The 25967-nt window shown below is 45.3% G+C and overlaps 1 protein-coding gene across 1 annotated transcript in view; it reads right to left on the bottom strand.

Annotated features, from left to right (window-relative positions):
- The window catches only part of GRAP2 (GRB2 related adaptor protein 2), a 61151-nt gene that overhangs the window by 15586 nt on the left and 19598 nt on the right, over window positions 1–25967 (bottom strand). Inside the window, exon 2 of the mRNA XM_021687692.1 lies at window positions 2833–2924. Within this exon, the coding sequence (XP_021543367.1) occupies window positions 2833–2910 (78 nt within the window). The 5' untranslated portion in view covers window positions 2911–2924. The remainder of the gene's footprint in view (window positions 1–2832; window positions 2925–25967) is intronic.

Here is a 25967-nt window from a genome sequence, read left to right on the forward strand (position 1 = left end):
TGGCTCTGCTCTCAGGGAGCTCACAGACCATTGGAGTAATCAACCACTCATTCATTCATCAGATATTAGGGACAGTCAACTCTCTGCTGGTTTGGACACTGAGGCGGACCTGGCAATCAGGATTCCACAGGGTAAGGGCAGTGATGAGAGATGGGTGTATGGGGTGTGCAAGAACACGGAGGTTGGCTGCTCACCAATAACTGTCATGGGAGGTAAGATCATCAGTGCCTTGAAAGAAGTATGTGTGTGCAATGCTGTGGAAGAGCTGAAGAGGGAGTGATTAATCTTGCTGGGGCCATCGGGAGTGTAGAGGGAGTGAGGGTTCCCAGGCAGAGGTGGTCAAATATGTGTGTGCAGGAGAAAGGCATTCGGAGTATGGGGAGAGCCTGACACAGCACAGTGTGTATACTGCAGTATGTGTATGTGTGTGTGCGTGTGTGCGTGTGTGTATGGTGTATGTATGTGTGCATGTTCATGGACGAGAGCTTGATGAGCTTAGGTAGTGTGTTGGGATCAGGTGGCTTAAATTTCAATCAATTGGTAATGGGGAACCACTGAATTCTTTTGAGTAAGGAAGTGATCTGACCTGACTTGTTTTCCAGAAAGATCCTCCTGAGACTAGTATGTGAAATGATTAAAGGAGTAAGTGAGAGGAGGTGATGAAGTCAGGCAAGAGGCTGTGGCAATGGTCTGAATGGCAGCAGGAATGGGTAATACTGAAATGTGGCAACCATTTATGAAGCATCCACTTTGAGCTGGGACCATTACCTCTAATCCTTTCCAGAACCCTGCAAAATAGATATGGATTCTGGGGCGCCTGGGTGGCTCAGTTGGTTAAGCAACTGCCTTCGGCTCGGGTCATGATCCTGGAGTCCCGGGATCGAGTCCCGCATCGGGCTCCCTGCTCAGCGGGGAGCCTGCTTCTCCCTCTGACCCTCCCCCATCTCGTGCTCTCTCTCTCTGTCTCATTCTCTCTCTCAAATAAATAAATAAAAATTAAAAATAAATAAATAAATAAATAAAATCTTTAAAAAGAAAAAAAATAGATATGGATTCTACTTACAGATAAAGACAGAAGCTCAGAGGGGGCAAGTGACTGACCCAAGGACACACAGCTAGTAAGCTGGGATTCAAACTCAGTTTATCTGGCTCTAAACTCCTGCTCCTTTTTACTGCATCAGACTCCTCTCTCATGAAGAAGGGGATTGCTTAAGAGATCTCAAGAAAGAAAAATAGGACAGAGTACATGTTTAGGAGTGAGGCCGAACTCCATTCAGATCCAGAAGAGGGACCGTTAACAGTGTTAAATTCCACAGGCGCGTTAGTAGGGTCATTATATTCCACATTAAAGAGATCCCTGGTGGGCATACAGGGAGTGTTGGGGGTAAAAGGCAGATTCCAGAAGGTTCCAGTGGAATAAATGGGAAGTGAGGAAGTGGAGACACTGGCACAGAGAACCCCTCCCAGTGTTGGTAGCGAAGGAGAGGAAAGAAATCAGGAGGTAGACTGAGAAGCAGAGTTGAGGAAAGGGTTTTTTTTCTTTTCCTTTTCTGAGGGATAGGAAACCCTCGAGGCGGATATTAGGTTCTGTTTGCAATGGGAGATGAGGGGTGGAGTTGGCCCCCTGGCCTCTTTGGAGTGAGGACACTTTATAGCGGCTGATAATCACATGGTCACAGTCTCCCATAGAGAAGGGAGGGACTGCTCACCATGTGGCAGATCCCTCTGTGACCTTGGTAAGATCCCACAGAAATGAAGGTCACCTTTTCTTGGGTCAGCAGCCCACGGGACACTTTGACCTTGAGAAGCTCCAGCATCGAAGGCACCCTCTTCGCAACTATATTACTAGATCTTTGCAAGGCGACAACAGTTATAAGGATGAGTCCCGGGGGTGTTCAAGTTCCAAACCAAGTCATCCTACCTGGTCTGTGCTCCATGGACACTTTCTGAGTCACCCCGTCACGTACTGACAAGGTTCTCTCCACAGCAAGCGTACTTCTCCGTGGTGAGGCCAGCCTCAGTGCTACGGTGCAGTCTGAGAAGGCCCACGTGGGCTGCTGAGGACCAGGGATGGGGATTTCTGAGGGTGCTCTGAGGCCAGGCTGGGGGGGGCGGGCATTAGCATCACAGACTCCCCAAAGGGCCTGTGTAAGGGCCTGTGCTTTTGCTCAAAACAGGGGCTAAGATGCAGGACTTAAGCCTGTAAGTGTGGTGCGTGGAATGTGGGAGTCCGAGGCCTCTTCAGCCCTGCAAGCAGCCACAACCCAAGTGTGGGTGTTAGGCGAGTTCTAAGGCGTCCTCGAGGGGCCGGATGTGCAGGTCTCTGTTGGCCCACGTCCCCTCCAGCTGTCTTTCCCAGGCTGTCTCCACCCGCACCCTCCTGTTAAGTTCCTCACAATGCTCACTGAATGCCCCCCAGGCTGGCTCACCTCCGAGCTTGAGGTCAAAGTCCAGCTCACCCTCACTGCATTCCCTGACAACGGAAGTTGCGGCTCATTCCTGCGACCCCGTCTCTCAAGGTTCCCTCACGTGTGCTCCCTGAACATTTAGACAAGAATATCTGTAAGAGCCCTTTGGATGGCTTTCCACCCCCCCGGCCCGACCACGAGCATCTCAGGACAAGGGTGGTGGCTTCTTTCCATCACCCAGTCTGGAAACTGGTGCCTGGGAGGGCTCAGAAGGAACCCTTTTGATTGAGGTGAACTTCTCTTTTTGAAAGGAGCTGTGTGTAGTTCTTAAGAAACAAAGGCATGGGTTGGTAGGTGAACTCGGAGACCTGACCAGAGTAACCCAAACTCCCCAGGGCCCCCGAGGGGGCCCCACGTCACCTACCTTCAGAATGTCTCCAGTGTGAAAGCTCAGTTCATCCTCGCCTGAGGCGGTGAAGTCAAACTTGGCGACGGCTTCCATGTCGCGATGGGAAGCTGGAAGAGAAGTAATGTGCTCATTATGCCCTTCTGTCCAGAGGAGAGCTGCAGGCTGCACAGCAGTCTGAGCAGGTGGTAGGCGCCTGGTCCGAGGCCTCCAGGCCTGAGGGCGAGGCCCAGGCCTACAGGGAGGGCTTTCGAATCCTGGGGAATTGTTGCGGGAGGGAGCTGTAGTATGTGCCTCCCTTTCTTCCCTGAATCCCCGCATGCCAGGAGCGGGGAACAGGCCAGCACCCCCTTTCCCATTCCTTTCATCTCCCTCTGCCAGTCTGGCCTGTCACCCTTTCTGGGGGCATCCCTGTTTCTGGTTGATAAGGATGGAAGACTCGCTATCATCTCTAACTTGAGGCCCGAGGGGCTGGAAGACTGTTCTGTAAACATCGTCCTGAGGCTGTCCCTTGGCAGCTATATTTAACCAGGCAGTGTTAATTAGACAGATGCCATTTTCCCTTTTACATCTGAATCATTTAAGAGAATTAGGCAGCATTGGCCAGTGGGGAACTCAGCGTCCTTCCACATGGTTTGAGAGTGGAAAGCGTTCTGGTTCTAGAGGCAGGGGACTAGATTAGTCAGATTCCTTATTTCATTATTAGAGTGTAAGCCAAGTATATTTTTTAAAAATTTCATTCTAATACTTCAGCATCAAGTTAAAATATTATTTCCCGCCCCCCCCCCAGGAATACACAAGACCTATATAAAATAAAAAAGTTAGCCTACAAATGAAATATAGTTGGTTTGTTTTTTGGTATTTGGTTTTTGTTTTTTTTTTTTAGGAGACACTGAAGCATGTCTGTAAGAAAGAGCAGAGTCCTGGTTTTGTTGGTGACAAGCTGTATGATTTTGTGCAATAACTAAACCTCTTGGGATCTCAGTTTTCTCGTCTGTAAAGTGGGGATCATAATATTCAACTAATAATAGAGGTGCCTGGGTGGCTCAGTCAGTTGAGCCCCCGACTCCTGATTTTGGCTCAGATCATAATCTCAGGGTTGTGAGATCAAGCCCCGAGTCAGGCTCCGCACTGGGCATGGAGTTGGCTTAAGATTCTCTCCCTCCCTCTCCCTCTGCCCCTCCCCCTGTGCACACGTGTGCTCTCTCCAAACAAACAAACAAATAAATAATCCTTAAAAAAAGTAATTGTATGGAATGAATTTATCCTCAGCAAAGGTAGCCTGCCAAAAGCAGCCCGAGTTTTCTTCTGATTTCTCCCATCTTTTATGAACTTTCCTCTCTGAAATTTGATGCTTATTCTCCATGACCCGCAAATCCTTTGGTTTTCTGGTAAGACAGTTTGCTGTTAGGACAGTCTTGGAAGCTGTTGTTTGGCATTTACGTTTATCAGAATTTGGCTAAGTCTGAACACTTTAGGCTAGTAACTTCACACCTAATGGCTTTCAGTAACCAATAAACCAGGACCACAATCACACTCTCAGTGGGAATTTCCACCCAAGCGACAAGATTTGGGTAAATGAGGAAGGTGGCTGCCGGTGGGAGGGTGCAGCCCGCAGAGATCAGGGGATTAAAGCCAACTGCCGCAGTGGTAACAGCAAGGGGCTCGGCTCTCTGATTTTACACATTTGCTTAGTCTTCCAAAGGCAATTTGTAGAGATGATGATTACCCATCCCGAAGGTAGGTATTAAGCAAAAAATATTTCAGGAGCCAGAGTAAAATGTCATAGTTAATTGTCTGAGCTTTATCACCAGCCAAAATTTATTTCCAAACAAAAATATAGATATACTTTTTGTACCCTTTATTCAGGATCTGTCTCTCTAAGGCGAATTAAAATTGTGACCTAGGATGGCCCACTCGACAGGAAGGAGTATTCTGCCCTCCTTGGTGAGTGCTAAATGCTTTTGCTGATTTGCTTCACCCTGTGGCTTTAACATGAAAGGCCTCCCCTAATTAAGGCCTTGCCTTGAGCTTGCGGGAAGATGTGGTGTCTGCGGGTCACCGTCATGGTATCCACAGCAGATACTGGTCACCTCAGGAGAGCAAGTGTCAGGTGAATGGTCCTGAAAACCAAGATCCCATTTCTATGCAAATTTACCTTAATAAGCAGGATGGAGACAAGGGGAGGGCAAATGCTAAACATATTAGAAAATCACATAAATTAGGGATGAAAAAATATCCAAGGCATGCTCTAGATATGACCTTGAGCTTGGGAAGATCTTTCCTACGTTATGTGTACCTCGGATGCAGCCTGGGTGCTTGGTCCAGGCTGGCCGTGCGTGACTTCGGTGAGAAGGCCGAGGCAGAACAGCATTGCTTCTGAGAAGCGGCTCTCTTCTCTGCCTTCCCCCACGAAGCAGGTGGTATGGCAAAGTCAACTTCACGGGCACATCACCGAACTCCCTAGCTTATAACATTAATCCTGGCTCCAAAAACCCAATTAAATAGGCCCACTCTTCATGAAATCACTTTGAAAAAAAATGTGGGTGCGTCCCATTTCCCATTTCCATTTGTGAAATGAAATCTGCTCAGATGCTGTTTGGTAAGAAGGAGATGTTCAGGGGGGAGTGGGGTATGTTCTATTTTCATTCCAAACCCAGGGCTTTGCAATTTCTCCCCTTGAAGTTACCATTCCCTGCTTCCCTAATAGCAGTGCCAACCCCCAGGGGTCCATCTTCTGTTTGATCATAAAAATGCATGGAAATTTATATCCCATTTTTCTATATCCATTAGTCTTAATTTTGAAAACTTTTAAACCACCACCAAGGAAAAAGAAAACTGAACTAACGTATTTTGTTCAGTATTTATCCATTTGTTATAGTCTGTACCTTCTACTATATATATTATCTTAAAAACATGGTAGCAACAATTACAAGACAAAAGAGAAAAGGGGAGGGGCAGGGGGGGGGAAGTGCAGCCAGCTCAAGAGTTCAAGAACGCAATGGAACCTTCCAGCTGCTGTGTGCAGTTACAGTGCTTCTGACCTCGGGAGGGAGATGAAGAGAGAGACATCTCTTTAAAGAACCTCACGGATGGATTCAATGTGCATTTCCGTCCAGTGATCAGCTTCAGAAATGGCTGAAATGCTGCCTGCTACAGAACGTGAATGACAAGTGACAGTGTCCAGGGGCAGTCAAGCCCCCTCCTGCAGCCCCCCCCCCCCCCCCCGCCCCCACTGAGGATGCCATTTGTCCAAGAATCCTACCTCGGAACCATGCAGGGCTCCTGCCCTTCATGCTGGCTCTGCTTCTCACCATCCCTCTGCGTCTCTCTCCCTTTGCCCCTTTATGAATTGCGTGCAATATTCATTAGCAGCCCCGTGACACAGATCTGCTGCGGCACTTGGCAGGACCACACAGGACTTCCCCAGGCACGATTTCTCTGCCCCTGCATTTCCATTTAAGCTTCTTTTACCACCAAAAAAAACCCTGAAAAATATTCAGGCTTATATACCAGGAATGTTTGTCTACTTCTAAAATACAGTCACCACATAGACGAAAACAAAAGCCACAAGACAGCTCTTTAAAAGAGCCGCCATGTGAAATCCAGATTAATTGGATGTGTTCAGAAACGCGTAGTTACCCTCAAAACTCGTACCAGGCGAGAAACTTCTTGAAAGATTTCAGCTCCTCCTAAGTTGGCTATGAATAGCCAAGGTTTCCGTTTTATGCATCTCTTAAAAAGAGCAATTGCATAACACCACAAAGCTGTTGGAAGATTCAGGCTCAGGACCCAAAGAAAGAAGGAGCTGGGTCCTAAATGGAATCGGCAACACCACTTCCTATTTTGCTGGAGAGAACGCTAATTTAAATATTTTGTGACTTTTTGCACCAGTTTATGCTGTAATTCAGTTATTTATTTTTTTTAAAGAGAGAAACATTGCTCTTTATAAATATTGCTTTAGCATATTTATCAGGACGGTAATGACAAACGTAATTTTTATTAATTTATCTTGTTATGAAATGCAGTGATAGAACACTGAGGAGTTTACATGAAAGGACTTTGACTGCAGCTACCAAGAGAAGCTTGGCTAAAAATGTAAAATTCTCCCAGCAGTTTAACTTCACATAATGTGGAGATTTGGAACCCACAGCCTTTCTATTTGTCAGGCAAAGTCCCTCCGGAGTTAATGAGAAGGCAAAGTGCTTACTCCCTGCTCTGAATTAACAAGGTCAGTTTCATTACTTTTCAGAAATAGGAAACCTTACCAGGAAAAAAAAAAAAAAAAGGATTATAGCTAAGCCTCACTGTACAATGGATATGTTCTTGAAAAGTTATTAGGAATAGTGTATTTGTAAGTGGCATCATATTAGCATGCATTATAGAGGCTCATTCTACAAAGGAACCCCATGGTGAATCCCTTTACAAAATGAAAAGGAAAATTTGTTATGCAGATAACTACCTTTTAATTTATCTGTTTTAAAATCTGGGTTTTCCTGCATCTATGAGTCTTAAAACAGAGCACACCTGTGTATATCCTTCTAGCACCTCCCACCGTGGGTTAAATAAATGTTAGTTTCCTCTCTTCTTAACTCCCAGAACACTTTTTAAACACCTCTCCTATTGATAGATAACAGTCTACCCTGGAGTATAGAATAGGAGTCGTCAAATTTTTTCTGTAAGAAGCAGAGAGTGAATATTTTTGGCTTTGCGGGCTGTAAACTTACAGATTTTCAAGGAGGGCCACAGCCACTCAACTGGGCTGTTGTAGCCAGGAAGGCAGCCCGAGAGAATAGTATTGAATGGGTGTAGCTGGCTTCCAATAAAACTTTATTTATGGACACTGAAATTTGAATTTCACATAATTTTTACATGCCACAAAGTATTCCTGTTCTTCTGATTTTTCTTCCCCAACCCCACTTAAGAATATAAAAACCATCTTAGCTCATGGGCCAAAATACATGATGGGTGGAATTTGGCCATAGTTTGTGGCCGTAGTTTGTGGGCTCCTGGTATAGATGCTTCTATCTATATCTTACTTCCCCTAGTAGTTTGTAAACTTCCTGAGGGGGGAGAGCTGTAGCTTAGTGGACTGAGTGTGGGCTTAGGAGTAGATGGGCCTGGATTTAAATCCAAGACGTGCCGTTCCCTTTCCAAGTGTCCTGTTTCTTTATCCATTAGACGGGAGTGACCACATCTACTTCACGGGGGTGCTACGTGTTCACGTGTGTAGAGATGCTCGCACACGGTAGGCTTTCCATAAACGGTAGCAGGGCTTGGTGTTATTTCTTCTTAGATTCCCTACAATATCGAACCAGTGCTTAGTAGGCACTTAGTAAATGCTGAGTGAATGAAAACGTGATAAGCGACCTGCCATCAGTTACAACTGTAATTTATTTCCTCAGGGAAGGCAGAGGACCCATTTACAAGGACGAATTAATTTCCCACTCAACGGCGCCCTGACTTCTCAGCAAACTCAGCCAGAGATAATATAACACACACCCACACGAAAGCTGATTTATTTAATCCAACAGAGGGCAATGGTGCACCCCAAACTGTCGGTTCCATCCTGTAACTTTTTTTTTTTTTGCATCTTGAGTACAGGTTTGGCCAATTGTCCTTCTTGTCTCTTGTGTGTTTTAAGGCATGTATATTTTAACATTTCAAGGAATCTAAAGCCCATACAATACAGAATGACTTTGCTGGGAAAGAATTGGAAATCATCAGCTCCTACTCATATTCTACTGCTTGAATTCCCTGACTATCCTGGAAAGATGGTCCCGTTCATCTCAAAGTGATTAGTCCCTCACTCCTGCTTTTGATTCTAGGTTAATGATTTATGTTGAAACCCTTACTGTGTGTTTTTCTTTTTATCTGAACCCTACAGCTGTGGTTGGAGACTTTTTGCCTTAGTTTATCACCTTTTCCTGGGCGTTAGACATAGAACAGGATACCGAGAAAGGTCATAGATGGCCCTCCTTGAAAATCTGTAAGTTTAGGATGGACAACTACCTATAATTCACCTGTTGGCTATTGCTTAAATATTCTTCCAGAGATCCAAATCAATCAATTCTGGAAAAAAAGGGAAGAAAAAAGGTTGAGCATGGCCAAAGAGATCAAGAGCTGGCCTTTCTTCATTTTGGGCTTTCAAAGGGCAACATTTTTGCTCTATTCTACCAGCAGAATCCCTGCTTACACAATACCTCTTAATCAGCTGGTCATGTTGGAAATGTTAACCTTCTCGCTCGCTGAATGTCTAACACGGCGTACATGTTTCTTTACTGTGCCTGCTCTTGAATTACTTCTAACTCATCCCTGGAGCCTTTAAAATAGAAACCCTCAAATCCTATTCTAGTAAGATCCTCCTTCTGGTTTCTCTGGAGACTCGGATCTGTGGCCACATGTAGAGGGTGACGTGGGGGTTGAATCATGGCGGCACCAAGCTTGCAGATAGCCATGGACTTGGGAATGGCCATCAGGAGCCTCTGCTTTCAAAGATTTACAACCAGCAGCTCCTACGCTTATCTAGACCTCCCCAGTCAGAGACTCGGACCATTTCTTTTTAGGTTCAGGATCTCAGGGGAATAAACAGCCTTCTCAGAAGGACCTGGAGGTGTTCTCTCCATGGGATATAAACATTTCTGACTTTATTGCAACCAAAGTAAGCAAAGACAAGTGGAATATATATACTCCACCAAACCATTCCTGGCTAGTTGGCTGAGATTTTAGTACCCTCTAAAAGCGTCCATTTAAAATGATTTTGCACACATGAGACATTCTTATTTTCTTCTTGTCCTTAAGTGACTCATTGTTTCCCCCTCCAAAGCCCCAGGAAGGCATAAATTCCCCTGGCATTACCGGCAGGGGTGAACATGGGGAACTCGAGGGGCCCTCCGAAGCCTGTCCGAGAATAGCAATTCCTCAGTGGCTGATCTGCTGACGCCAGTCTTGGGGACACAAGGAAATGGCTTAGGAAGAAGCCTTGAGGGTGTGCTCCATTTCCCCTGCAGGTGTCTTTCCCACATCACAATCATCCTCTGGCTGCTTCACTTCTGCAGAAAGCAGCAACAGAGCTGTCTCTGAGGACAGGTAACGAATGGGCAGTGGGTCCCGGAGCAAGAGTTGAGACACGGGCAGGAGAGGTGTACTATTCTCTCCTCCCAGACTGGGAGGGGTCTCAGGCTCAGCCTGTAATCCCCTCGCTGAGGCTGCCTTTAGGCACCCTGATCTTGGGACGCTGTCTTTCCCAGTGCACCTCCTGCCAACCCTCTGCCAACCGCTTAGGGTTTCGGTCTACCCTTTGGCCTTGCCTTTGAGATGTCTCCCTATTTTCTAAGTGGGAATCATCTCTTCAGCTAGAAGGCACTTGTTTTTAGTTTTGGAAGCCAAATAAATATATTTCAAAGACGCACAGACAAACTTAACACAACTGGAGAGTCCCTCTATATCCCTTATATCCTTATTTAATCAAATTGCTGTTCTCTAGGTCCCTGCCTGTCACTGTGGATTAGGGAGATCTCACCGGTCTCAAGGATGTTTTCCTCTTTTTTAATTAGTTCCTCTTTTCCTGCTTAAGGTTTTTTGTTTTGGGGAGGGGAGGGAGGGTAAGGAGAAGGGAGTAGAAGAGGGTGGAGACAAATCAGGGGACTGTCCCTGTTCAGGTCCCTTCCCCTCCCCTGCCTTCTAAATTGAGTGATGCCCAAGACAGAGGGTCATTTGCTCTTCCTTCTTCTGGTTACTTATCATCTTACTCTTCTGTAATCAACACCAGTCTGGTATATCAAATGAAACTTTCTTTAAAAAAAAAAAAAAAGATTTTTTTTTTTTAAGAAATCTCTACACCCGACATGAGGCTCAAACTCACAACCCCGAGATCAAGAGTCATATGCTCCACAAACTGAGCCAGCCAGCCAGGCGCCCCTCTTTTTTTTTTTTTTTCCAAGTTCAAAGCACATCACATAAAATGTCACTTGTCCTCAAACTTTTTGTAAGAAGAATATCCTTTTCTTTCAGTGTAATGTCTATGTTCTATCAAACTCAAGCACCTTCTATTCTTTTCGTCCCCTAACTTGCCGTTCTCTGCAAAGTGAGGTTGCCAGTCACAGTGGAGGTGCACGGACCTGGCTGTCAGAGAGACTTGCTTTCACATCTCAGTTCTGCTGCTCCCTTGCTAGCTGGGAACCCTACCTCCCCTGTGCCTCAGGTTTTGCATCAAGAATTCAGATAATAATGCTCATTCTCAGTGTGGCTGGGGACAGGGTGTGGAACACCCTGCTCATCCTCGGCGTTTGACAGTTCAGTGTCTCTCCAATCATCTCTCCTCTATCTACTCTCCTTTCTCGTAGAGGAAACAGTTTCAAAATACCGTTTTTCAAAAATCCACCAAGCTTATACCCCTTCCCGGGGGGAGAATGCTAGCTTCTCTCTACTCCCTATGGAGTCCTGGCTGCAGCGATTTCAGAAGGCAGGACGTAATGTATCGTCATCAAGACAATCCCGTAAGTAGAGAGAAAAGACAGCATGAACCAAAGGGCAGTGGGGAGGTGGAAGGCTGAGAAACCGAAAACTGATCTGGCTTCTAAGCTTTGCCGTCTGTCTGCCTCACCCAAGTCTAGAGACAAGAATCAGCTGAGACTAAGTTCCATGTATTGATATGGTCTATCATGGGCCAAGGACTTCACAGGCACTTTGCAACATGATTATGATTATGATCATTATTACTAGTACAACCATGACCACCACACCCATTTTATACTTGGGAAACAGAGGGGCCCGATTACCGTAGGTGTCTGCTCGCCCCTGAGGCTGTGCTCTCTTTCCTTCGCCACACTGCCTTTGCCAGCACCAGCAAAAATGGAAGTCCTGCACTAGCTCAGGATAATGACTAACGAGCTCAGGGCCCCCTGCACCTCCCTGGGTGGCTGTCCTTCAGCCAAGAAATTGATGGGCACAATTCTCAGATACGCACAAAATTCAAGCCAATTCTTTCTTGGTCTGAGAAAGCAAAGTCTGCAATAAACCCAGCTGACCTCAGACCAAGCAATCATGTGCTTTAAGCCCATTTGCCGAAATGGAAGCAATCTCAGTTAATAAACCTACACACGGCTGTTCTTCTCCTTGCCTTTCCCTTCTGTTCCTTTCTCTCTCTCTCTTTCTGTCTTTCGAGGTCACGGGTTTCTAACCTCTCCCAGCATCAACATTCCTCACAATCTAGTCTGCTTTTGTTCGGAGCTCTTTTTCTTTCTCCTCTAAATGCCAGTGACTTACTGCGAATCTAGTTAGAACAAGTGTACCTCAAATCTTTTTGTTTTTACATCTTCTACACTTTTCTTATTGAAACGACACCATGAAAACATCAAACCAAAACATCAGCGACAGAAATGAAACAGGAAGAGCCCACCCAGCCCCACTCCACTGCCGCCAGACTGAGGTATCACTTGCCATTTTCTTGTGCTATCCTGATTGTTCCCTAAAGCAATGACAATTGTCGACAGAAACACCATGAATCCTGCTGGCGAAATCCAAACAAGAATGAAGCATTAAAGATACACACACCCCAATTAGAAATTATTCAATGAGTCCTACAAGAAGGGCGGGAGGGGGTGGCAGTGGATATGAGTGGAGGCAGGAAGGAGACAGACAGACAGACGGACATTTTACAAATCCCCAGGCTTCTCCCCCCATCCCTTCACTTTCTAATTTCTATTCACATCATGATTTCTCTTTAAATATATCACCAGGATTTTATGGTGCCTTCATGTTCTCTTTTCCTTCTCTTCCCGTCTGTTCACTTCATGTTTGTGTTTATTGATTTGGGCTCTGAAGGCTTGGCTCATTTATCATATATATATATATATTTGTATATCCATCTTCTTGCCCTGTCATCACCAGGGTTGTAGTATCACTCCCAAACGTGACGAGTCCGCTCAGCACCCTCTCTCTCTTCCTTCACCGTCTGCACCCTGTGCTACCTTAATTCTTATTTGGGCAGAGCACAAAACCAGAGATTAGATGACTCTGTGACCACAACTGCTTCAATCTTCTTGTCACTTTTACTTATATTCCCAAGCCCCCACTTATTATTGGAATGCGGGTCATTTTTTAGTTCACTGGGCTCAGAGCTTGCCAAAGTGGACGCTAACCCATACAACAGTTTTCCTGGCTTCATTCAATAAGTCTATCCCTTGAACATTGGAGGTAATTACATTTTTATATATCAAGTCACCCCATAAAGGTACTAGAAAGCTGCCAATAGAAGGGATGCTATTCCACATTACTTTCATCAGATAAACATTATAATATTCTTATCTTTTTTGGAAATTTAGGTCATAATTTGAGTTCGCTTGAACTGAGGAACATCTGTATTTGCTTTGCTTAATGTAGTCTCTTCCTTTTTAATTGCCAGTCTTGATCCCCTAAACCTTAGGTTCTCCAAGTTGGAGGTGACCCAGGAAGTTGGCCCCGTATTTCCCTAATTTATTGAGATGATGGAGAATGGTCCTAGGGAAGATGGAACTGGAAGCAACTAAACAGCTTGGTGAGTTGGTTCTATCGAACCAAGTGTCTCACTATTATTTTCAGTTTGAATTCTGCCCTAAGGAGAAAAAAAAATTGAATGTGTGAAGATGACACTCCCAAGTCCCAAATTCTTATTTCTAAGCCTGACTATCCCTGGCTCCTCCACCACCCTCCACGTGACAAGGCTCAGACTCCTTGCTCTCCTGGTCATTTCCTTCAGGTGACATCACAGTTTGTCAATGTCCTTCTTAAAATGTGTTACCTAGAAGTCAGCCCATAGAAACAGTCTCAGCTGGCTCAGTGGAAGGGCACTGTTTAATCACTTCCTCTGCACCACGGAGCTTTAATAACATGTTAGTCTATTGGCCATGCGGGGTTGCACAGCAAGCACTGGGACGAAAGCACAAATGCTCCCCAGTGCGAAGAGGGGTCATGCCAGGCCCCTCTACTTTGCTTCTGCAAGAGGCTTTTGGGAGCCAAAATGTGAGGTTCAAAGTTAATCTTTTTGATTTTGATCTTGTTTTGGTCTTTGCGTCGGCCAGTTCTTCTGTCCATCACGATTCATCTGGGCATGGATTTGTATTCCTCTCCTCTGGTTTCTCTCCCGACTCTTTTCTCACAAGCAAGCTTAATGCCTTTTTGGCCTTTATTTCATAATAAATGGGACGTGGGCGTTGGAGTCAGGCAGAGCTGGGCCCAAGTCCTGGCTCCTTCATTCACCAGCTGTGTGATCATAAGCAAACAGGTTATATCTCTGAACTCAAGTTTCTTACTGAATGACTCTCTCCAGGTTGCCATGAACTTATTCATCAGCACTCTCTGAGCATCAACTCCAAATCCACCAGATGAAGCAGTTATCATTCTGCCATGTTTTTCTGCATTTTCTTCTCTAGGGTCTCATGAAAAATGCAACCAAATGCCTTGCTGAGATTAAACTGGGCTGTGCCTGTGCCCTTTCCTTAAATGACTGTCTAATAACCTTATAGGAAAATAACATAAATCAGAACAGGGTCAGCAACTCTTTCAGGATCATGCTTGGGGAAATGCAATGTGGAAGAAATTCGTCTTTTCACTCACTTGCCCTCTTTTGTGTCTTCTGTTCCCCACTCCTTGTCCACTTTTCCAGTCTGTTGAGTTTCTTTTTATGCCTTTTAAATAGGCTGCTGTCACCTTCTCTCCCGTGACCCCATTCTCCATCCCCCCATCCCACTTGCTTGTTGGAGAAAGGACTCCTGTATGTTGAAGCTTTCTGGCACACACTTTCTGAGAGTCATCTTCCCATTTAGAATTTGTCGATGCCATGTTGTCATGCTACCCCCCAGATCCACTCACGACTCTCCTATTGCCATTTCAGGCCTTAGCAATCTCTTCCCCATCATATCTCTCTAAATAGACTTCAGAATATCATGCGCACATGCCTTAGGATGGCTTTGCATTATTCTCTAAGCACTCCCTCCACATCCTCACCTCTGCACTGGTCCTCCTTCTGCTACCTAACTCAGGCTACTATGTACAGTTGCGCAGGTTGTTTACTGTACAAGAGCACATGGGTGAGGCTGCAGTGGGGGCTAAAATTTAACCAGTGCTCTTCTATCAGGTTTTGAGGCCTGATGTGGGGCTGCATCTGCTTAAAGTTAGGGGCACACTTTTCTAACATAAACAAAGGCATCGGGTCTAACTTCAACTGCCCCTTCTAAGCCTTGCTCGGGGTCTGCCCTTGTCATATACCCTATGCTCTCATGCTCTCTTACTCTCCTGGGGGACTCAATGTATTTACCCCTTGCTTGGTGCAGCTGCCACGTTCAGTGAGGTGGGCAAGTACGTGGCCTTTTGGAGTCCAGCTACCAGAGTTTAAATCCTGGCTGTACCACTAGCTATCTGGGTGATCCTGAGCAAGTTATTTCATCTCTCTGAGTCTCATTTTTCTCATCTTTAAAACAGGAATAATAATAATAATACCTGCCTTAGCGTTCTTGTGAAGATATCTGAATATTTGAGATATCCGTCTAAAACACTGAGTAGGTGCCTGTCACATCGCAGGCACTCTATGTTTGCTAACTACCGCGACTTTATGCATATTCCACGATAACTACCAATGACCGAGACATGCTGTGGCTCTCAGGAAGAATGAGTGAGAAAGTGTATCCCTCACTAGGTAGGGCTGCTAGATAAAGTACACAATGCCCAGTTCAATTTGAATTTCAGACAAATTTTTGAGCATGCGTTTTCTAGCATAAGTATATCCCAAATGTTTACCTTGTCCACAAAAATCTCACAAGGGTAGATGGTGTATTGTTAGGAATGATGGCAAGGAGTCCTTTGACCTTTCCACCCTGTCCTCTCTGCTCTGCTCGCTGCTTTTCATCTCACACAATGCTTGCTTTACAGGGTCTCTGACATAAAAACTGGGGAGTGGGCCAACTTGTGGCAGGAGACTCGCAGTCTTGGAATGAAGCCTTTAGGGGTTCCCGCAGAGGTTATGGTTTGCATGTGGAAGTGAATATGCTCTCGTTCATATATGCTGGAAGCCACAAAACGTCATACTTCCCACCTGCTCTGCCTTTTGTGTGTTATTTGCTACTTTCCACGAGGTGTGGGCCAAAAGGCACACTTTTCCTGTTAAGCATTCTGGCATACTACGGGTTTTGATAAGTGGGTTTGATAGATTGGAATTTCTGTTTCCGTAAGTGAATTTTCTTGTAATCTGTATTTGCAGTAAAGCAGGACTCCTCTAAGCCATCTTACGTATTCAGATGCTTCTCTTGTGATTATTCTGGCATTTCGCATCGTTATTTGCAACTTCACTATCTGCACTCTCATATCTATAACTTGTCAAATTTTTCCATGCTTGGCATTTGCACCACAGTAAAAAAAAACAAAAAACAAAAAACAAAAAACTCCTGGGCACCGGCCCCAGTGAATTATTAGTAGTCTCATCACATAGTCACCAAGTTGACGTTTACTTATATTACTCATGTCTCTAGTCCCGATGACAAATAATCCTTGATTCGGCTGCTGATACCTTATCTTTTTTTTAATTTTTAAATATGATTTGTGCTTTTCTAAAAACTTCCCTCTTCCTGGAACCACTGTAGAGGAAGCCACTGAACCCCCAATAGTACCTAATGTGGTTCTCTTCCCTTCACGATCTTTTCTCTCTTTTTTTAAGATTTTATTTATTTATTTGAGAGAGAGAGAGCATGCACAGAGAGAGAGAGAGGGAAAAGCAGGTTCCCCACTGAGCAGGGAGCCTGATGCAGGGCTTGATCCCAGGACCCTGAGATCATGACTTGAGCCAAAGGCAGACCCTTCACTGACTGAGCCACCCAGGTGCCCCGCCCCCACTTTTTAAAAGATTTTGTTTATTTATTTGAGAGAGAGAGCGAGTGAGTGAGCAAGCACAAGCTGGGAGAGAGGGAGAAAGAGAAGCAGGCTCCCCACTGAGCAGGGAGCTGATGTGGGACCCCAAGATCATGACCTGATTGATCCCAGGACCCCAAGATCATGACCTGAGCCTAAGGCAGACCCTTAACCGACTGAGCCACCCAGGCACCCCTCTTTTTTATTCTCTTTCATTTCAAATCCTCCATTACTGACTCCTTGTCCAGATTCTTTTCTCTCCCTACTCTGTCTGCATGGCCAAGCAGTGGTGACTTCTCCTCAGTCTGGTCCACATTTTCTGCTGCTTGACCTCACAGGGCTTTCACTCTTCTTGTCTCTCTCAGGAGTATCTCCTATGCTTTATGCATTCACTCAGCAGACATCTACGGGTTCCACTTTGTGCCAGGCATTGTGCTCCACATGGAGATCCAAAGTGGCTTAGAGAAGCGGTCCTAGACCTCAGTTGGATCCCAGTCTTGAAGGAAAGACAGACAAATTGACCAAACAAATGAGATCTGTGTGGTAACAGAGCTAAACCTCAAGTGGTTGAGGAGCTCAGAGGAGTGGTTCCTAATCTAGCCTGGAATGGGTACAGGTGCAGGAGGGGCCAGGGGGAGCTTCCCAAGTGAGATGACAAAGAAACTGAGTCTTGTGGACAAGCTGAGGGCATGTACATCACCAATGGAGGGAATGGTACGTGTAAATAGGAGTTGTGGAGCCCATTTGGTTCATTATAACCACCGTGCATTGGTGGGGGTGGGGCTTGGTGATTTGGGTGGGGGCAAGGTCATGAAGGACCTTGCACAGCATGCCAAGGACACTGGACCTCATGCCGCGGGTGAGGGGGAATTACGGAAAGTGTTGATAACATCTGCATTAGGAAATGTTTAATCTGGAGGCAGTATGAAGGATTGGGGAGCGGGGTAAAACTGGAGACGAAGAAACCACTGCAGTGGTCTTGGCCAGAAACAATGGGGGCCTGAAATATGACAGCAAGAGACCTTGCTTCTTCCCTTGACCTTGGGCTTTTGTCTCAATAGTAAGTGCTTTACATGTTATCTCATTTAACACTTGCAAGATCCTGAGAAGTAAGACCTGTTGTTCTATCCATCTGACATATGAGAGAACTGAGGTGCAAAGAGGTTAGAAAATTGTCTAAGGTCACATGTGTCAAAACGTGTTGGAGCCAGGATTCAAATTCAGCCTGCGGACTTAACTAATACCGTGCCTTGTCTATTACTTCAGCCAACTGTCAATGGCTAAAAGGCAGAGAAAAGTCTAGAGCAGTGCTCTCCAACAGAAATATGCAAGTCACAAATGTGAGCCACACATGTAACTTTAAATATCTCAGTAGCATATTAAAAAATTTTATTTTTAACAATTTATTTTATTTAACATGATATATCCCAAATACTATCATTTCAACATGAAATCAATATAAAATATTACTGAAATATTTTGTATTCTTTTTTCTGAACTAAGTCTGGTGTGCATTTTATAATCATAGTACATCTTGATTTGGACCAACCATATCTGAAGTACTTAATAGAACAAGTGGCTAGCAGCTACCATATTGACCAGCATGGATCTGGAATGGCTCTCATCTTTCTGCTGTGGACAATATGGTAGATGGTGATAACATTTTCAGAGCTAAAGGCGCTATGGGAAGAAAAGATAATTTGGAAGGAGTTTGAAATGCTTGAGAAACATCTAGATAGAGATTCCTAGGTAGGGGTTGGATATATAGGTGTAGATCTCAGCATAGACGTCTGAGTAGACATATACTGGAAGTTGGAAGTTATTCTCATATAGATGGTTATTAAAACCCAGGCTTAGAAGGAACTCACATGGGGTGATTATGTACAAGGACTGAGCTCTGGAAACACAAGGAAGGGTTGGATGCCTTGTGTAGGAATTCGTTTGTAGGTATCTCCCCTTAAATGGAAAGGAAGGACAAAGTGAGTGTGAGTGCAGAAGGTAAGTTTGTGTAGGTAAAGAGGGTGAAGAGAGACAGGAAGTAGGTCTTCTAACCCGATGTTGGCAGGGGTTCTCTTGTCTCTTCTACATTTTTTTTCTCTTCTACAGAAAAATGAACCTTTTATAGCTACTGTTCACAAAATCTATATGCAAAAATGGGAGGAAGAGGAAAACAAAATGTAAATATTTGTTCAGCCCCAGGAAGCAAAACCAAGATGAGCACCCACTTCTCCCAATTGCCATTCCATATTCTCTCTCTCTCATTAAACTTTCTATTTTGAAATAATTATAGACCCACAGGAAATTGCAGAAATATTCGTCCAGAAAGTTCCCTGTCCTCTTCATCTTCTTCCCACGATGGTGACATCGTACATCACCATGGTACAGCATCAACACCAGGAAACTGACATTGGTACAATACTATTAACTGGACCTTTTTTTTGCTTTTATCATTTCTTAGCAGGAAGTACCCTGAGTAAAAAGGATCAAAATGAGGTAAGATGTAATGTCCAACCAGATCCAGAGCTTTGTGAGTGTTCAAGAGATTTTATCCCTATAACTAAATGACATGCACGAAATACAGCACCTAAATGCCACCTCAATGCTCAGGCCAAAAATATCTTCTTACAGCGATCTGTAACTTGTACTAACATTATGTGGTCAGACCAGACTCTTCACTGTCTGTTTGGCTTCTTGTTATGGAGAATAGCAAAGAACAGAAGAACAGACGGCCCTACTGTCCCCATCAGGATCTATAACGAGGACTGTATGACTCAGAAGAGAAAGGGAGGTGCCCTAACCCAGGTCTCACTGACTACCAAACCTAGGCTCAGTTTCTGACAGGGCACTATGTCTTGCTAGATGGCTATTTCACACACTCATCTACACAGCAGAAAACCAATGGATTAGGAGGGAGTTAGCATTCAGATGAGTGACTCCATCCACCTTTCAAGCCGGGGCAATTCTAGAGGAACCCACAGCATCCAATACGACAGGCTCAATAAATTCGAGGGGTTTAATCGAACCAGCTTACAAAAGAAACAGACCCAAAGGATATAGGCACATTCCTCAAAAGCAGAATCAAACAAAGAAAGAATGAAGACATCTCTTTGCTTCAAGCAAACAAAAACCAATGAGAGAAAATTAAGCCAACTTGAAGGGAACAGTGCTATCCATCAGCCAGGGTTCGGCCAAGGCAAATAACCCATTTATTAACAGTGAGATTTCCTCTGTATTTTTCCTCTAAGTGGTAATTTGTTAACCAATAAGTATGGAATGACTTTTTTTCTCCCTTGGAGATAAATGAGCTCTAGTTCTCAAAAAAACGATATATCTGACAAGAAGTAGAAAACAGAAAAATGAAGTGTTTTGTCCATCAAGACCTGAAAATTCAGCAAAATACTCATTTCTGGTAGCTGGGTGAAAGGAATTTGACAATTGGCCTTGACAATTTCTGAGCAGCTGAGGAAGGAACAATTTAGCAGGAACAGGCTGGATAAGGGTGGTCAGATGCCTTCAGGCTGAGCGAGCTCTAGAAATTTATTTTGTGTATCTACACCTTCCCTTATATTGTCACGTACCATATCTGTGCTACCAGTAATAAAATAGTCTGTGTCCAGTTTGAGAAGACAGACTGAGGCAATTCGCAGTCGGGAAGACAAACTGTATAGGCTGAAGGGAACAGGACACAAGGCAGGGGGAAGGGGACTCTTTACTCTGTTGTCACCACGGGGAAGGGTCTCCTGCCCCCAGGTGCTGAGGCCCAGCAGCCCTCACAGGATAAGGCTGGAGGAAAACAGCTGAAATCAACTCAGCTCTATCAATGCCGTTATCAAAGAGTCAAGGGTAAGAAAACCAGTCATGTGTTTGATGGACTGGCCCTGCACTGACCAGAGTTTGAAATTCAGCCCTGAGATCCGTTCTGTCATCGACCTCTCCTGGGACAATGTGGTTCGGCCATTTGTATCGGGCCCAGCCATTTGTTTGGGACTGACTGGATGCAGCCTGCGTTTTCAAATCTGTGCAGATGCTTACACAGACCCCGCTCTCCAGTCAGACAAGAATGCCACCAGATGTGACTAAATGTGCCTCCTTTTTTAGCCGTTTAAATGTGAGAAATCCCTCCCATATCAGTCCGTCGCAGGAAACTATTTTTATCAGGGTCTTTCAACCCCAGCTCCGAGACACATCACAGATATTCTTGCAAAAGTTCCACAGCCGACAATGAAATAAAGCCCGTGCCAGACAGACTCGAATACTCGGGCAGGCAGCGAGGGCAGTGAGTCCTGCCTGAGATCACTCAGAGCTGCAGGTAAGCTGGGTGGGGGTAGCAGGGCAGACAGGACAGAATTAAAATGTGATCACCGTGGCATCTGGTTTCTCTTCTCTCTTCAGCTTCCACGGAAACAAATGTGAAAAGGGGGAGGAAGACGCAAGGAAAAAAAAAAAATAAGGAGGGGCAAAGGCCCCTTCTGGGTAAAACAATTCTCTTCTTGAATTCTCAACAGTGTAGTCTACCTCAGAGAGCCAGTGACCACTTACTGAGCACCAGGGGGACAGAAATGCTCAGTCTGACCCAGGCGGGAGCCAGGCAAGGGGTGGTAGCTTCTGCCTCAATCTCTCTGCTGTCTCCCTTCCCTCTTCCAATCACAATAAATATATTTATACTCACTTGATTATGGCAGCCAGACAATGCTCCCCTAATTGGCAGTGATCAGAGCTCCAGAACTGCTTGGGTGAACCTGCTGTCTCTCTATCAGGCAAAGCAATAAGGGGCCACTAATGCAGTCCCCATGAACAATTTCCGGTGGAATAAAAAAAACCAGTCCCCCGACTCGTGCATGTCAATGATTTTTCCTAACAACTCCTAAGAGCCAACCCTTGAGGAACTCAGACTTACATGAACCTGCCCAGCATAGAATGCTTTTATAAATCTACCCCACCCCCAGCTCTAGGGCATAGAAAAAAAATAAATAAACCATAGCCACTTCCTTCTGCTGGAGGTTCTTTTGTTCTTTTACGTTTTTCTTTTTTTCTCTTACAGGCCTTATGGAGCTAACTGTCATTTTTGGTGCTTGGTTCTTTGTAAATTTCAGGGACATCTGGCACGCAGTTTACTGCATTTGCTATAGCTTTGGTATTTGTAGTTGCGGATGCGATCTCCGCTACATATGCGTGTTAACATTCCACGTGCATAATTTATGCACACATAATTTGGAACTTGAGTGCCTCAGGATATTTTGACATGTAAATGCAACTACCACGGTGCTGATCATAAGTAGTTGCTTAATAAATGTTTATTAAATAAATGAATGCACCAAGAAGGCAAATGTCATTCATTCATTCATCAGACATGTGAATGCCTGGTATGTGCCAGTATGTGGCTTAGAATGTGCTAGATGGGGGTGCCTGGGTGGCTCAGTCGTTAAGCGTCTGCCTTCGGCTCAGGTCATGATCCCAGGGTCCTGGGATCGAGCCCCACATCGGGCTCCCCGCTCGGCGGGAGGCCTGCTTCTCCCTCTCCCACTCCCCCTGCTTGTGTTCCCTCTCTCGCTGTGTCTCTCTCTGTCAAATAAATAAATAAAATCTTTAAAAAAAAAAAAGAATGTGCTAGATGCTGCGTGTTCAATGATGCACACCCACAGTCGCTGCCCTCAGGGAGCTCGCAGTTGAAGGGTGGAAGGCAGGCACATAAACAGGCAATAATAAGACATCGTGGAGACACGGGGAGAGGGCCCTGTGCAAGGTAGCATGGAGGGCTAAGGAGGGAGACCTTAGTCTACCTAGGGGAGGGGCTGAGGCCATGAGGTGTGTAGAGGGGTCTCCCGAACGTGGTGAGGCCTGAGCTGGGGCTATAAAGTATTCCAAAGGGGGTAGCATAATCGATGGCAGGACGCAAGAAACCGCAGGGTGTGAGCAGAGATCTAAAAGCCCTGGGGTGTTCAGAAAAGCACTGAGGCTAGGAGTTGACAAAGATGAAGTGGGGGCTGAGGCAGGGTACTGGCTCTGGCCGGGAGGGCCTGGGGGTGAGTAAAGAAAGGAGCTTCAACTACCTCGGTTAGGACTAAAATTCTTCTGGATTGTGCCAGAATTTGCATACACACACCAAAAAGCAGAATTTGAACCTGCCCTGGAAGCACAGCCAAGGTGTTGTAAGTCACTGCACCTGTCACTGATGAGCTGTGGGAACCCGAGCGAGGGCTGCCTTCTGCAGGAATAAACTGAGGATGTGGACTCTGTGGGCTCTAGGACTCTTCCCGGCTTCTGGAGGGTAAATTGCCTAGAGTCTCTGAGGTTTGTGTGCAGATCACGCCTGGGCCTGTTCCCTGTGCAAACCGTGGGGCTCTGAAGGCACGAGGCCACTTCCAAGCAGCACACAGCATCTTACGGCGCAGAGATGGGCAGGCATACCGAGTGCAATTCAGCAGAAGCCCTTAAGAAGTCTTCATGAGAGGGGCGCCTGGGTGGCTCAGTTGGTTAAGCGACTGCCTTCGGCTCAGGTCATGATCCTGGAGTCCCGGGATCGAGTCCCGCATCGGGCTCCCTGCTCGGCAGGGAGTCTGCTTCTCCCTCTGACCCTCCTCCCTCTCATGCTGTCTCTCATTCTCGCTCTCAAATAAATAAAATCTTTTAAAAAAAAAATTTAAAAAGAAGTCTTCACGAGAATGTGCTGCATGATGGAGATATCCTACTGTCCCAGCCTGGGTCAGGGTCTCATTATCTCAATTCCGAAGAGCCCCCAATGAAATTAATAGCACGGATTGCTGCTTGATTACATTTCTTTAAAGCACTGCTGAGCTTATATCCTTTCTGCTCAAAAACTCTTACTGGGGCGTCTTGGTGGCTCAGTTGGTTAAGCAATTGCCTTCGGCTCAGGTCATGATCCCGGGGTCCTGGGATTGAGTCCCACATCGGGCTCCCTGCTCTGTGGGGAGCCTGCTTCTCCCTCTCCCTCTGGCTGCCGCTCCCCCTGCTTGTGCTCTCTCTCTCTCTGTCAAATAAATAAATAAAATGTTAAAAAAAAAAAACCCTCTTGCTGATTCCTCTTTACTTATAGAATCAAGCACTAAGTTCTTAGAGTGACATTTGAGGCCATCCTCAATCTATCCCCTACCCTATCCCCTGTAACTTCCACCTCAGCCAGGTAGGACCCCGGGCAATGGCATCCATGAAGATTCTTACTGCTCTGCTTTTTCTCCCTCCAGCCCCCCACTAAAGGTCCAGCTCAAATTCAAGACTGTCCCTCCCAGGAACGCTGTCTGGCGACCCCGTGCTCTCCAGCATCCTCTGTGGCACTTAACTGTGTTGTTGAATTTCACTTTGTGGTTTGTGTCTTACCTCCCCAGCTAATTTGTAAGCTCCGGAGGATAGGAACCAAGCCTCACCCCTCTTTGTAGTCTATGGACCTAGCTCAGTATCCTGCTCATGGTAAATAATTGCTGACGATGGGTTTTCCTCCATTGTAGCCTCTAGGAGACCACTGAGTAAAATCCACGGGAAGTAGAATTATTATTGTGTCATCATAGCCCTGTGGCCCAAAGTTCTTTTTCCGTCTTCTTGGAAAATGGGAAGCTTGGAGAGAGTGGTTTGCTGTAACCATTTTGGAGTAAAAAGAACGTGAAACATTTCTCCGACGATTCAGAAACAATATTTTAGAGGCGTTCCTTCAGAGCTTAAAGTTCATCCAGGAATGAGCTATTGCACACATCAGAAGGAGCATATGCACAATCCACCAGGAGGAATAATCACTCTGCTAAATTTAAAGGGGAAAATGATTGAACACTCCAGCTCGAAAGTAGCGATGGTTTATTTAACATCACACGACTGAAGAGGAACATGAGTGACTTACTTAACTTTTGGCCTTCAGTGTTCGGTTTTTATTGTATATGTTCCACTGAGTAGCACACAGGATTTTTCACAGAAGAGGAACTGGCATTAAATCAATAAGGAAAATCACCATTTCCTTACGGATCCAAGAGCATTTAAGGAAGCCGAGCTCTGCCAATACGTGTAACTGTGCGGAATCTGTAACTGGGCAGTTAAAACCACCATCTAAGCTGGCAGCTGTGATTTTCCCAGAAGCAGAGCTCCAGAAAGAAAAATAGCTTTTAAACTTCAGTTCCATTTTTGCAAATTGGATCTGTTCATGAAAAACTGTTTTAAGTCCAGGTTTCTTTTTTTTTTTTTTTTCCTCATTAGTAAAGGGTATGATTGTTTCTTTTTACCCACATGGAAATTTATTCATTTACTCCACAAATATTTACTGAGTACCTATCATGAGTCAAACACTGTTTTAGGGGCTGGGGATGCAGATTTGAACAAAAGAGGCAAAGTCCCTGACCTCATGGAGATTACCTCCTAGTAGGGGGAGACAGCTAATAAATAAGTAAACAAGTAAGTAGATACATACTATGTCAGGCATCAATATGGAAATAATGCTAACATCTTATTGTACTTGAAAAATTATTTCCTAGAAGATTAAAAATGAAGGGGCACCTCGGTGGCTCAGTCGGTTAGGTGTCTGCCTTCACCTCAGGTCATGATCCCGGGGTCCTGGGATCGAGCCCCGCATCCGGCTCCTTGCTCAGTGGGAAGTCTCCCTCTCCCTCTGCCTGCCGCTCCCTCTGCTTGTGCTCACTCTCTCTGTGTCAAATAAATAACTAAAATCTTTAAAAAAATGAAGACTCCTCCATGAATATTATTTACCTCATATATGTCATATATATGAAGGGGTATTTAAAACAAATAACTAGTAAGGAATACATATATTGCTTTTCACATGTGACATTGACATTCCCTGCTGACTTTCAAAACGATGGGCAGTCTTATGTCTTTGCATCTTTCCTAGACCCCAGGCCCCACTCATAACAGCATCATGGAAGGTTCCCTGGTGATGTGATGTGCAGATCGTTCCTAGGTGTTCCTTCTTCCTTGAAGATGCTCCTCCTCCTTCTCCCCAATCCTTGCCACCTGTTAATATGGCTCCAAAGTCACCCTCTCCGTATAACCTTCCCAGACCCACCAAGTAGAGCTGAGTTCTCCCTCCCTTCTGCCCCAAGTGTATCCTGGCACCTTCTCAAGTCGAGGACAGCATCTCATGGAAGATTTTTGCAATGGTTTGTTTACTTCTATGTCTTCCCTTCCAAGCTGTACACTTCTCCAAGTAGGGAGTGTCTTGTTTGTAATTTTATAACACAGCACAGTGCCTGGCCTGTAGTAGGCCCCCGATAAATACTGGATGAATGAATGAATGACCTATGGTCTCTTCTGTTTTGGCT

This window comes from Neomonachus schauinslandi, chromosome 5, assembly GCF_002201575.2.
Source record: "Neomonachus schauinslandi chromosome 5, ASM220157v2, whole genome shotgun sequence".
Taxonomy (NCBI): domain Eukaryota; kingdom Metazoa; phylum Chordata; class Mammalia; order Carnivora; family Phocidae; genus Neomonachus; species Neomonachus schauinslandi.